The sequence below is a fragment of the Vidua chalybeata genome, chromosome 6 (genome assembly GCF_026979565.1).
Source record: "Vidua chalybeata isolate OUT-0048 chromosome 6, bVidCha1 merged haplotype, whole genome shotgun sequence".
In the NCBI taxonomy this organism is placed as follows: Eukaryota; Metazoa; Chordata; class Aves; order Passeriformes; family Viduidae; genus Vidua; species Vidua chalybeata.
In genome coordinates, this window is record NC_071535.1 from 40,212,033 (window position 1) to 40,225,594 (window position 13,562).

Here is a 13,562-nt window from a genome sequence, read left to right on the forward strand (position 1 = left end):
CCAGTGCTGTGTCTCCATTGTTTACTCTACAGTAAGTCCCCTCTGCTTGCAGCTCATGTCAGGGGCACAGAGTGCTGGCATGAGTCAACAGAAGATGCTCTGAAGGGTGTCATCAAAGGATGGGTGTACGATGAGAAGAGGAGGAGTCAGCAGTAGAGTCCTGTGCTGGGCAAGCACAAAAAATCTATTGGGTTTTTCAGCAAGGTGGCAGCTAAACAAAGCTCTAAAGGCTTTCCAGTAGCTACAAGGAGTTTAGAAAATGGGATTTGGGAGCCAGTTTCTTCCCAGATACTGGCTCCATCTCTGAAACAAATATAAGAAGTGGATTTAGAGGGGTTTTTTTTAATTCTTATTTTGTTTTTTGCCAATCTCAGTACTTTCAAGTTGGTGTTGATGATACTCTGTAAACCATGCATTTGTAAGGAGGAAAACATGCTTGGCTGACCTAATACCATCACCAGAATTAGCTGGTTCCTAACAAGACACACAGATCAAAACCTGCACATAAGAGTAAAAGAAAAGAGATTTTTGGAGCAGGAGTGGGAAGTATTTACCTCACTGACAGTTTGGGGGCACTCTCACCCATCACAGTCAGCGTTAAAGCACAAGGAGAGAAAACAAAGCCTGTCTGCAGAGCCCCAGGCTGTTGCTGGCTTTGCAAAGAGGGGTGCCTGTCAGCTGCACAGCGAGGCAGATGGCACTGAAGAATTCACTGTAGAGATGAAGGGAAAAGCTGTATTTTTGCTGCACAGTGATCTGAACACGGGTGATGCATCTGCCAGGGACAATCCTTCCCACCTGGGAGATTTGCACAGGGTTACTCAGTAATTCCCAGCTCAGCATATTGAAAAGCAGCAATAATTGCCACAGAACCATTCTTCTCTTAACCTGCTGTTGTCACTTCAGATTTATTAGAAGCCTTTTTTCCCCCTACGGTATTTAAAAACTAAACTGGGATTGTCCTGTAATCCTCTGTCTGCCAAGAGAGAGTAGCACCTAATCCAGCAGCTATATCACATTCATTGCCAGTGCTTGTCCTGAAGGTCTGCAGCCAGTTCCTTCACTTCCCTGAGCCCTTAGTGATCACTTAATGTGAAATAAACCCAGCGAGGACAGGGCTCCAAGATGCACCTGAGAAAACAGGTCACACCTAAAACCAATACACTACCCAGTTCTCCAGACAGCTCTCCTGGACACCACAAAGTGCAGTGGCAGCCTGGAGTGCAGCTCTGCCACTCCTGACACTCTGCTGCACATGGCTCCCCATCCCAGCCCTTGCACCTCTGCAAGACTCTCCCACCCCTGTGTGGAGAGTCCACCCTGCCTCCAGAGGTACCACCAGTGTCCCCAGAAACAGGATGTCTGGCAGCCATGCAGACAGCACACTTGTTCTTCTCCTTGATCAAAACAACTTCAAACAGAGGACGAGTCAAAAAGTCTAGCTAGCACATATGCTGTGCTATGGGAGCCTTTGATTATCCAGCAGATATTTTTAGAGCCTTTTGTAAATGAGCTGTGGCTCCATTCGTGTGGTGTACGGCAACAGCTCTGCCAGAAACAGCCTCTGGTCCCCTGTGCCACTGCAGGGTTGGACCTGGCACTGCCCAGATATCTGTATCTGCCCTCTGATTTAAACATCTTGGGGGGCACCTGTTTAAACCCACCCATGTGCTCAGCTGCCTGTGCTTTTCCTTCTGTCTCAGGAGAGTAAGATAGGGAAGACAGACCCCAGGAAGCACTGCAAACCCCCTCTGGTTGTGCCTGCAAGCTCTTGGCATCATTGGCTCCACACCTTCAGCTTCCAGGAAGAAACACGTCCAGTTTTTTTGCTAAATGAAATTTCTAGCACCAGCTGCTAACAACAGTCAACTCCATGGAGAATATCCAGGACACCAGCAGAGCTTGGGAAGTGCGTGGCAGGCTTTAATGCTATGACAACCATTGCCGAGGAATTTTTCTATTTCCTTTTCACTCATATTGACAGGAGAATCACTGGTCCTAAAAGTGAAGGGCACCTTTAGCCCTAGATCAGATGAATTTTGTGCAAGCTTCCATTCCTGATAAAAGCTCAGATAGTGCACTTTGCTTGAAAGGATCTTGCTTTTAAGTCCTTGATTTGAAGTTACCAGCAAGGAGGCTGATCACTGCCAAAGGTGACTAACAAGAGTCCACACCACAAAATTGCCTGTAGGAAATGAATTACAATGCAGCAATGCATTTCACAAGCAGTTCTGACTCCTTACACATGGTTGAGCTGCTGAAAGTGAAGTGTTGCCCTGCCTTCATGCTGTCAATTGACTAGCAAAGGCAAAAACCCCAGAGATGAGGTTTTCACTGCTGACTGACAGGTGCCCAGGAAACCTAACTGAAGCTAAGCCCTGTCAACCACCAGGATTTTGCTGGCTTTGCTTACTGCTCAAAAATAAGCAATTTTAAATCACTAGAGTGAAAGCTGCCAGAAAACGACAAACTGTGTGTAATATGCGGTCTGCTCAATGAAGTGGACTTTGAGGAAGTCACTGAAACAACCTTTCCTATTAGACCTACTGGATGACTAATTTGGGGCAATTTCCACTTCTCAGCCAAGAAACTGCTACTCACTTCCAGCCCCAGTGGCTATTCTCCATTAAAATTTGGAGGCATTCACTCTGAACCCAAAATTTCTGCACAGCCCTTCACCTGAGGGGATCGATGGGTTTACATACACACTCCCCCTGGGCCAACTGGAAAACTGGGATTCCTTCAGACCAGATCAAAGAGCCAGTCCGGTTGACACTTCCACCCCTACATACTCAGCAATACTATCAGTATCAACACTCACAGTGTGCAGTGCCACACCCAGGATCCACATGCTCAGCTGCACAGCCTGCTCCTTGTTTTCTGATTCCCTCCACTGCCACATGGACACTTTTATAGCTGAGTGAGCAACTGCTTGTGCTGGAAGGGCTTTGTTTTCTGCCAATGTTTCTCTCTAGCTATAGCTGTCACCCAGGGATGGACCAAACCTTTGCAAGGTTGCCCCTGCTTGCACTGCCATGCAAACCTGAGCCTCAATGAAGGAAGGATGATCCATAGTCCCTGTGGTGCCTTTGCTGAGAGGTGTATCCACAGCAGCAGCCAGAGGCAATGTTTTCAGCTGTTTGGACAGCAAACACAACCCACAGCTCAAGGCTAATCCATGGACACATGTACTTATTTCAGACATTGGCTTTCTTGTCCACAATGATTTAGCAAATTTAAGACCCTCCATGTACAAAGATACTCTTAATACACTGAACTTTTTTAAAAGTTGCACCTTTAGTTAATCAACTGCAAGCCCAGTGTCAAAAAAAAAAAAAAAATCTAAAGTTAACTCAGGCCTCTCTTTTAAGGATAGAAAAAGCCCAGCTTCCCCTGGATTTAGAGTATTTAGAGCTCAGGAAAAGTCTCTCCAACCTTCAAACCAAACGAGGCACATATGTAAAGCTTTGTCAATCCACATTACAAGCCCAGTCCACTACAGCAAAGCTAACAATAATGCCACTGTACCTGATTAGAAAGGGCATGCAGAATCTCAAGGGCACCCACACTGCATCCCTACCCAAAAATAGCATGTGCTGACCCAGAGCAGCCCTGGGCTGCTGGGAGCTCCTGGTCTGCCTGCTGCAGCCTCAGCACAGCACTGGGATAACTCAGCCTATGGGGAAACGAGGCAGTTCCATCACAGGACATGCTGGACCTGCTTGCCAAGGTGCAACTTCAAGGGGCTGCAGTGGCACTCAGCATATCAGGAGCCAGTTACTCGGGAGGGAGAACTACCAGCACCTCAGGGGGCTGCAACTGAACTTTCTGGATTAATCAGCACTGGATCTGCTCTTTATAGTCCTGGGCTGAGAGAAACAGGAGTACATCAGCTTAGATGCCCTTCGTCTGGCAAAATGACATTAACCTCCAAGAACAACTTAAAGAATTAGCAACCCAATTTGATAAATTTAAATGTTTTTTTTTTATTAACAATCATTTTACATTACAAGGATTATATGACAAAAGGAAAGTTCTTGTGTACATACTATGATATATCAACATAGCTCTATTCGTATCCAGTGTCCTAGGTCCTTTCACACAGGTACTATAAAGCATAGTCTGTAAAGTAATAACATTTTAATGTCTCCAAAAGAGTGATATTAACATATTAATACATATATAGTAATAGACGTCTAGATATTTTTCTCTCATTTCATATGTGTGTGTGATGGGTGAGTGGGTGGGTGAAATATCGCTTGAAACAGTTCAGCAGGGCTGTGCTTGGATGTGGATACGGAGAGGTTTGAGACAAAACCTCATTTTCTGGAAGTAGAAATGCATTTTTGCTAACTGTCAGGTGAGTCTATGAGGATGCCATGACTGGCAGAAAACTCCGTAGCCCTCCTGTAGCATTACAGCATATGAGACATGGTTCCCCTGCGTAGCCCAGTGAGCTTATTCGACATGAGGTGCAGTGCATGGGAGCCCCTCGCCGGGCGGCAGCACCACCAGCAGGGCGGGTGGGAGGCGAGGCCGCGGGCTGGGCTTACGAGGGTGTCAGTGGCTTCGGAAGGAGAGGGCTGGAGCGAGAAAACTGTCTCTGAGGTTTGTGAGGAACAGGTGCTGAGAGCTCCCCGCCGGTGCTGCGCGGCTGATGGGCTGCGGCAGAGCGGGGAGCCGCCGCCAGGCAGGGGCGGCTGAGGTGGATTACCAGTTGTGTGGAGGAGAGAGGCCTGGGAGAGGGCACTGAGGTGCAACAGGGCTTGGGGGCAGCTTGCACATGCAATACCAGTGTAACGATCCATTCGGATGTCAGAATTACAACTCACCCTCCTCCCGACCAAAGCCAACAAATAAACAGCAAGGAGTGCAGTGGTTGCCAGGCGTGGAGCAGAGCTGCAAAGGCAAACCTCCATGCTTTCCCTCCAACCCTTGTGGGGAAGCAGCTCGCTGACTGACCACCTGCTGCCAGAGCAGCCAGAGACACCAATCAGGTTCTCTCAGGCATTAGCCCAAGGCTTCAGGATGCAGCAGGGCTAGTGTCCTATGAGTGGCTGTGTGAAGGGAGGGATGGAGGGATGAGACAGCTGCCCATCCCACAGGCATCAGCAGATACTCAGGGAGGACTGATCCACCCCCATCCCAGCATGGAAATGCTGGTCATGGGAAAGCAGGTGTCTCTTTGCATGGGCAGGGTAAGAGGGCTGCACCCTTTGGTGCTTCAGCCTGGCAAGGTCCGAACGCTGTGTGCTGGGGCCCAAAGGCACACGTGAGACACTGACCATGTCTTCCATACAATCACATCACTCCCTTTCCTCCAGAAAGCCTCCCTGGGCCCCTGGCCAGGCAGGCTGCTCACAGGCTGAGGAGCGGCTGTGAGACCTGAGGGAGCGGAGTGGCTCCTGCAGCAGAACAGCGGCCAGCGGCCACTCAACAGAGCTGAGTGTGCCTTCCCAACTGAGATCGCGCACTCTCATCCCTATTGTTCTGACTTCATGGCTCCTTCTCGTTTGCACTGTTCCAGCTCCATACACTGTCCCTGCCACCACCAACTGTGTGGCCGTAACCCTTCCTCCACTCAAAACTGCCTTGGCTCTCCTGCTGCCTTTATCCCAGTGCCATGGCTGTGTCGCTGACCGACGCCCACAAGTGCACCCACGCTCTTGCTGGTGCCGTGTGAGCGCTGGCCAGTGCAGTGTCTCCCTGGCAGTGTGCCGGCGACTGCTGAGGAATGCCAGGTGGAACTGCAAAAAGCCACATTTCCACAGCACCAGTGCCTGCAGCTGCCAACCACAACCATGCAGAGAGACAAAAGTGCATATGAGGGTGGATATGTGTCTGTCCAAGTGTGAACACATAGGCTCTCAGCAAGAGGCTTTGTTGGGAGAATGACACCCAAGCAATTTTCCCCTACCAAGACATTCCATTATTAAACAAACCTTATTTATCACTTGGTTAACATGCCAGCAAGGAAGCCCCTTGCCCTAAACACAGCCAAGCCCCTCTCCATAGAGTGCTATACACGTAAATGTAGGCCTCAGTGTATGGCTAAAACCATCCCAAAGTCCAAAGTCTTCAGTGTTACGTGCCTTGTGCTAGAACACAGGGCCAGCCTTACACAAGGGTGGTTGAGTCTATCTCTATATTATATCTTTATATCTATCGAAAACATAGAAATATATAAATATATAGGATTTCATTTATAGATATATAAGCATGTGATTTTAATCTTTTGTACTGTGTGTATATGTACTGGGATGTGCGTATATACAATATATAGACCATATGCATATGTACTGTATACATACACTAGCTTACATGCACACACATCATACGTGTCTCCAAGGGAGACAGGAATTGCATAGGCATTACTGCATTGGATACAATGGCTGGGGGATTAACGTACCATTTCTCTGCTTTTAAGACCTCTTTTAATAGGGCTGAAAGGGGAATCTGCAAAAGCAGAGGCTGTCACTGCTTATTTGCAAGCCAGCTGTCTAGGCACTGGTCAAACAAACAGCAATCCTCATGAGATAAGAAAGGATGGGGACTCCAAAGACCCCGCAGGCCATCTGGTTGAGTTTGTGCTGTGAGAAAGAGATGGACCAAGCCTGAATCATGTCTGAACAGTCATACCAGCAAAAGCGTCACCAGTACGGGGGACATGGCTGCAGTTGGCTCAAGACCCAAGGCAGGCACCACACGAGGACCCTGCCCACTGTGTCCCCTCACAGCCCCCGTAACTTCCGTGTGCTTTTGCTGGTATGGGAAGAGCTTTGGTTTCTTGTGAGGATTATCCCTGCTGAGGTCAGTCTTGCGGCTGGAGGGCCCGGCCCCCTGTGGACATGGGTGAGCCCTGCAGAAGGACATGTCTAAATGTGCTTCACAGATTTCTGCTTCACAGCAGGGTAAAAGAGGCAAGGAGCCTGAGCAAGAAGTGGGGAAGGGAAACTGGCAACCAAAAATCCCACGGGCTAGAAATAGAAACCCGAGGGTTTGGAGAAGTGTGCATTATTCACAGTCAGATGCCATAGCTAAGATGCAGGGGAAGGAGACAATAAAGAGCTCATTCAAGAAAAACTGAATCCTCTGTCTTTGCAGCCTAACCAGTTCAAGACACTGTGAGCAACACATTCAAAACAGCTCCTCTCGATCTCTCAGCACAGCAGGAAAGGCATTGTTTAAACCCGATGATGCATGGCAAACTTGGAGCCATGGAGGCCTCCCTCAGCACCCTGCTAAGCCCTCCCCATGCCTGCTGCTGCCTCCTGGCCTCACTGCCACCAGGCTGGGCCCAGACAAACAGGGCACAGAGATGCACCTGCTTCTGGGAAAGGCTTGGGAGCCCTGGGAAGCCAAGGGTGCTTTGCATTGATATTCCTCCCTCCTCCCTATCTTGTCTATGCTGGTAGTCATGTTTCCATCCACAGACTATCCATGAAAGTTAAGAGCTACAGATCTGATAGGCAGGTAAACCTGGAGGGAAAGCTTGCAAAGCACCTGCATTACCCTAGGACAAAGGCCAGGTTTATTTTCTGATGTGCAGGTGACAGGGAATTGTGTTGGAAGAGCTGGAATGGGCTGGGCTGGGCCAGCTACTCTACCAAGCTCTTGTCTAGCCTCATCACCAATGTAAGGGGTCTCTGACCTTTCCTATCACGAGTATCCACAACATCCAGTGGCAGGGAATCACTGTTTGCAAGCAAGGTTATTTGCTAAAGGAACAAGTGTTCTGCCTGTGTCTCTGGCTGCCAGAGAATATCACCACATGCTGCACATTTCACTGCACCATTAGAAGCAAAAGCTGCCGGTGAAAGGTGTCACTGATGAAAGCAGGATTTGTAAGTGTACCAAAGGGAAGGAGTGACAAATTGGAAGAGTAATTTCTGAAGAGGACTCTGGCAACTCTTACCTCACCATTTCCTCCCTGGTAGCAAGAGTTAGGAGGCTTGGATCAGGAGTTGTAAACAGGCCTCTCAGGCTACTCAACACAAGCCCTGGGGGACCATTCCTCTTTCCAAAGGTGTCTGGAGACTGTCCCCAAATATTCCTTCCCTCCAAGTGGGCCAGGCACTTTGATGGGCCTCTATGCCAAGGAGCTTTTGCTGCTGCAAACAGAAAGGCAGGTGATTTTTCCTCTCCACCCACGGAGTGCTATGGAGTTCTATGGATTCTATATCTATGTTCACCTTGCCCATCTCCAGTCAGAAACGAATGGAGCAACAGTTTTTCTATCTTTTTAATCTTTTTACATCTCCTCAAGTTTTAAAAAGGAAGGGAGCCTGCCACCTCCCTGGCAGGCAACAGCTCCAGAGCTTTGTGGCAGCACCCTGAGCAGAGCCAATTCACCGTGCCTGGAGAGCTATGAGCACCTTGTGTGGAGAGGTCCCTGCTTTATGGTCAGGCAAACAATCACCCAAGGCTGTACAGCTGGCAGGGGGTTTCCAGTTTAATTTTCACTCCTCTGCATGAATGGATCAACTTGATCATATAATTTGTAAGAAAATACAGGAAAACATGAAAATAAAGCCATTTTTCATGCTTCCTAGGTGTGTCATATCGATGCCCTTGTGTTGCAACTGTGTGATGCCCTGACCTAGCATGTGACATTTCCATGAGGACCACAAGGAAGAGCACCCAGCGCCTGCACCCCTGGCGGCAGTTTGGCAGCAGGTGGGCGGCCCTGGCACAGGTGCCCTCTCCTGCCTGAGCCAGCCTCAGGCTGCACGTGCTGTCAGAGGTAAGGCAAGGGTTAAGTGCTACAGAGGGTGCTGACCAGCCCTCACTGCTACATTCACAGGGTCCACTCTGCTCCGCTCGGACCATCTGACTGAAAGGCCCTGTTTTACAGCAAAGGGGCAGTGTCAGGACACAAGTACAGGCCACCACTTGTGCTTTGGGTGGGCTCAGTCCCTCCTCAGTCCCACAGGGAGAGAGGCAAACACTTTCAAAACCCTGACCAACACCAGCCTAGCTGTTCCTGTGTGGTCTGTAAGTTGAACCATAGTGACTTGGCCACACACCTCTGCCAGTGCTGGCTGTGAAGTTCTGCTGAAGGCAAAGGGGTTAGCAGGAGGTGAGTGAAACCTAGGTAGAAGTGTGTGTTTTCCTGGGGAAGACAGTGCGTGAACCCTGGCAGTGAAAGTGACTCAGAGAGAGATCAGTTCCAAACATGCTACATCTCCATTGAAAACAAACAAAAAAGTTTAAAAAATAAAATAATATTATATATATATATATATATTTATATAAATGAAAAGCTATTAACTAGCAGCAACGGTTCTAGAGATATCTTAGCACCAAGACCAAGGGCAGGGGGGTAACAGGAGAAAGGAAAGGTTCAGTGTTGCTGATACCACCATCATGTTTCCAAACAACACAGCTTGGCACAAAGCTCATCCCTCTGGGAAGCGAGAACATGATGGCTTGGACACCTTTTGGACCACACATCTCACTCCCACGATGGTCTGGTCAGGTTGGTGCTGTCCATGCCACATCAGCAGGGCAAGGCACTAGCATCTGTGGAGTTTTTGCACCTTTTTTGTTTGTGTGGGTTTTTTGGTTGGTTGGGGTTTTTTTGTGGGTTTTTTCCTCTTTTCTAACCTGAAGTGATATTGTGTGGATGGAGCTTGTTTACTTTAAAAGAATAAAACAAAGAAGAGCCCCAAGCCCACAAAACAATCTCTTTGTGATGGAAGGTGCAAGTCCCCCATTCACATTTCAGCTGGACTCTGCATTCCTTCAAGAAAGGAAGAAATATTTTGCAGGAAGAAGCAGAGCATCCCTTCTTCCTGCTGTCATCAGTCTGCTGTGCTGTGGAACATGTTACCTTGGTCACAAGAGAGTAAGTGAACCTTTGTAGGACATCACACATGAATATAATCCAAGATAATCTTGCATTGATAGCTCCTGCCACCAAACCGCAGCAGGTTTTTCTTTCAGTCATTCCAAACAAAACAAAACAAAACAAAACAAAACAAAACAAAACAAAACAAAAACCCCACAACAATCTAGGATTATAAAGACATGGTATAAATAATGTAAATTAAAATATAATTTTTTAAGCCTTTGAATCTCTGCCCAGAGGTGGCTCTCGACTCATTGGCTGTCTAGCTTCCACAGCAGCCCTGGTTTTGAATGAATAGTTGTGTATATATATATATATTTATCTCATACAATATAAAAATATAAATGCAAAAATTTCCCCCTGCCTTCTCTATTTTGCTATTTTATAGTCTGCACATGACATCATGTTATAACATATGTATGATAGACTGGTACTACGGTTATCATAAAAGGAGCTGAAAGCCAAGTATTACTCTACAGCCCAAAGGTAGGGAGAACTGAGAAAGAGGCATCACAGTTTAGTGGAGGCATTTGTTTCTAAATCAGAATAAAAACCCAAAATAACGCCCCCAGCCCTTCTCTCCTCTCAGTAATTTTTTGAGTGAAGAAATCTTCCACTCAACTGAAAAGAACTGGGTGGAGCTGGGGGCAACAAAACACACGGGATGCTCTGTCAGAAATCAGAAATCTGATGGTTGCCAACAAAAGGCTCAAATGGCTCAATAACTGGGCTGAACAATGGAAAGAGAGGCAGAGATTGAAACCAAGGGGAAAACAAACAAACAAACAAACAATCAACCCCTAAATTGAAACAAAACAAAAAACAACCCAGTAAACTGACAACACACATACAAAGGAAACTGCTGAGAGGATGAGGCTGACAAAGACCCGTTGTCTAGCTTATAGGTTGTTAGGTTTGAATATGTAGAGTATGGCCCCAGCACATGCTTCTAAAGAATGAAATGTTGCCACCTACATTGCAGCTGCCATGGTTGGAGACATCAGTAAATGTCTAAACATTGTTTCAATCCTTAAAATTCTGCTTAGCTTCTATCAGACGCACATCGTCTTAAATTTTCAGTGTGGGTTTTTCCTTAATATAGATAATATATATATTTTATATAATATATCAAAGTTTAGAGTATAGATTAAAAAAATTATCTGATCTGAGGCATTCCTTCCTAAATATCAGGGTAAAATTCAGAGCCATGGTCCATGCTCTGCAACATCGGCTTCTGGTCAAGAGATGACATCCTGCTCAGCATTTCGGCCGAGAGCGCGTAACTATTGCCTGACTTCTCCTCGAACCAGCTATCGAGTGCCCTTTTGCAATCAAAGTTGGCAATGGGCGGCCCGTTAACAGCAATTGTCAACAGGTCACTGAGCTGCTCCAGCGTGAGCCGAGAGCGGTTGTTCTTGCGTACTCTCTGCAGGGCGCTGCGCCCCTTCTCACAGCAGGCTGAAGAGGTGGGAAGGACTTTGAGGATCTGAACTATTTTATTTAGGAGGGGAAATCTCTGTTTGTATTTACAAATGTGACTGAGCAAGTCTTTAAAACCATTTTTGGTATAATAATCCACCTTGAGTTCCCGCCACTCCATCAGCAGACTCCCTCGGATGTCCATCCCCTCTCGGCAAACCTCTCTGGAAAATGATGGGACTGTTTCCAGGTGTTCAAATATTTGTACCATATCCTCCTTCCCATAGCTCATGAGCTCATCAGTGCTTCTGGGCCAAGCTGCGAGGTCAAATACCTGACAGGCCTTCACAAATGTCCGGCTGCGGGAATCAAACCTTTGGGCTAGGATCACCTGGGTCTTCTGGCAGATCTTTTCTCTGATTGACTGGAATTTGGCTTCAGCCACCCGCAGATTTTTCACCGCAATGCCATTAAAGCTTTCACGGAAGTTTTCCTCAAATTCCTGCAAGTACTCCCCAGGGGAGTCTGCTAGCCGGCTGATCTCCTGGATGGCCTCCTCTATTTTATCGTCCACCTGTGACACAAGAAGATACTCCCCTTGGAAGACGTAGGCAAGGCGTGAAAGCACAGCAATCACATCCAGCAGGAAGTAGATGAGTTTAATCGACTGGTAGTCCATCAGGAACTGCAGGAGAGCCAAGGCAATGGCAGACGCATCTGCCCTTTGGGTCTGGCCACTGACATCTTTGAGATGGGCCACAACCTCAAGGTAATCCTTGATGAGAGCATTGAGCACGTTCTGCTCCCCAATGATCCACTTCACTGCTCGAATGTCCCCCAGGAATTCGGTCTCCTCACACAGAGTGGCAGCAGTGACCCTTAACTCACACATGAGTCGGGGAGAATAACGATAGAAACTGAGCAGTTGCTTCAAATTGTTTTCTAGCTCCTCCAGACATGGTAGTTCCTTCCCGCTAATGGCATCCAAAATTTCCAAGTGGGGCCTATGCACCATAAAGGGAAGGCAGAGAAGCCAGGGCAAGGTCTTTCTGATTGTCATGAACAAGTTGGCTCTCAGGCTGGCGGTAATGTTAGCACCATCAACTCCCAAGCCGATAGTTGGCTTCTCATCCTGCAGTCGTATTCCCAGGCTGGAAAAAGCCCGGTCTAATGCTTGAAGGTAACTGTCTGTTGTAGAAAAGCCGAGTTCCTGAAGAGACAGGAATTCAGTTGCTGGAGGCCCATCGCTGCTTGTGTACTGCACATAGACCGCAACTGTATCTGCAAGCAAGTCGTCACTCTGCCCATCCAGAATGATGCTGAGGAAGGGAGACTGCCGGATGCGCTCAACCAGGTCCTCTCGGAGAGCCCGGGCGATATGGTGAATTAAGATCTGGCAGTCTCCTTCATTCATGTACTGATCCACCACCTTGAGTTCACACTTTCTCAGTAGTTCTGCCAGAGGCCGAAAGTCATAGTAGGGCCTGCCCTCCAGGGCCAGGTGGTAGGCTGTATTGAAGAGCAGGGTCATATTTCGGCACATCTCTTCTGTCTTCTCTGGGTGCATCCTGAGCTTGTAAAGCTGCAGGCACTTCTTGTGGAGGTTGCTCTGGCTGTGAAGCTTTATCGTGTGTATCTTGAACTGCTTAGAGCCAATGATGAAGGCTGAAGTCCGAGAAGATTGCACTGTGTACTGCCTACAGACATGGCACCACATCTCATTCAGTGTCGGGGAGTAGCGCAGAAACCAAAACTTTTTAAGCCACTCTTGTTTGAACCGCCGTATCCTCCGGCCTGTGGCAGAAGACATCTTAGAAGGCTCATCTGTAGCAGCAATCATGTCATTGGAAACTGATTCATCAGCAGAATCCACCTCTTGGTCATCGTCCTCCATGATGGTGGGAACTGAGATGATGCTTTCTGAAGCTGTAACAAGAAAATAAAGAAAAGGAAAAAAATATGGTATTTACAAAGTTGCTGAGCTAGAGAAGCATCCTACTGGTGACAGTAAGAGCATTGCCCAAAGAGCTGGCCACAACCTCTCTCCTCCTGCCCACAAAACATTATGGATAGAATTTGAATCATGACTTTGAAGGGAAAAGAAATCAATATTTCTGCATAAGAACTTTGTCTCCAACATGCCACAATGAACAGCAAAAAAGGACAATACATCCTGGCCACTTGAACAATACACTGTGTGACCCAAATATTCCTTTTACTGAATGCTCCTGGCTGCTTGACAGCATGTTCCTGGAGGAAATGAAATGTATCTTCAGAAAGGGACACATGGTTG

At 47.5% G+C, this 13,562-nt stretch overlaps 1 protein-coding gene across 3 annotated transcripts in view; it reads right to left on the bottom strand.

Annotated features, from left to right (window-relative positions):
* Positions 1-3,967: 3,967 nt before the first annotated feature.
* Positions 3,968-13,562, bottom strand: part of PRDM11 (PR/SET domain 11) — a 48,554-nt gene continuing 38,959 nt past the window's right edge. For all 3 annotated transcript variants that reach the window (XM_053944968.1, XM_053944970.1, XM_053944967.1), the window contains one exon: positions 3,968-13,195. In XM_053944968.1, the coding sequence (XP_053800943.1) occupies positions 11,031-13,195 (2,165 nt within the window). In that variant the 3' untranslated portion in view covers positions 3,968-11,030. The remainder of the gene's footprint in view (positions 13,196-13,562) is intronic.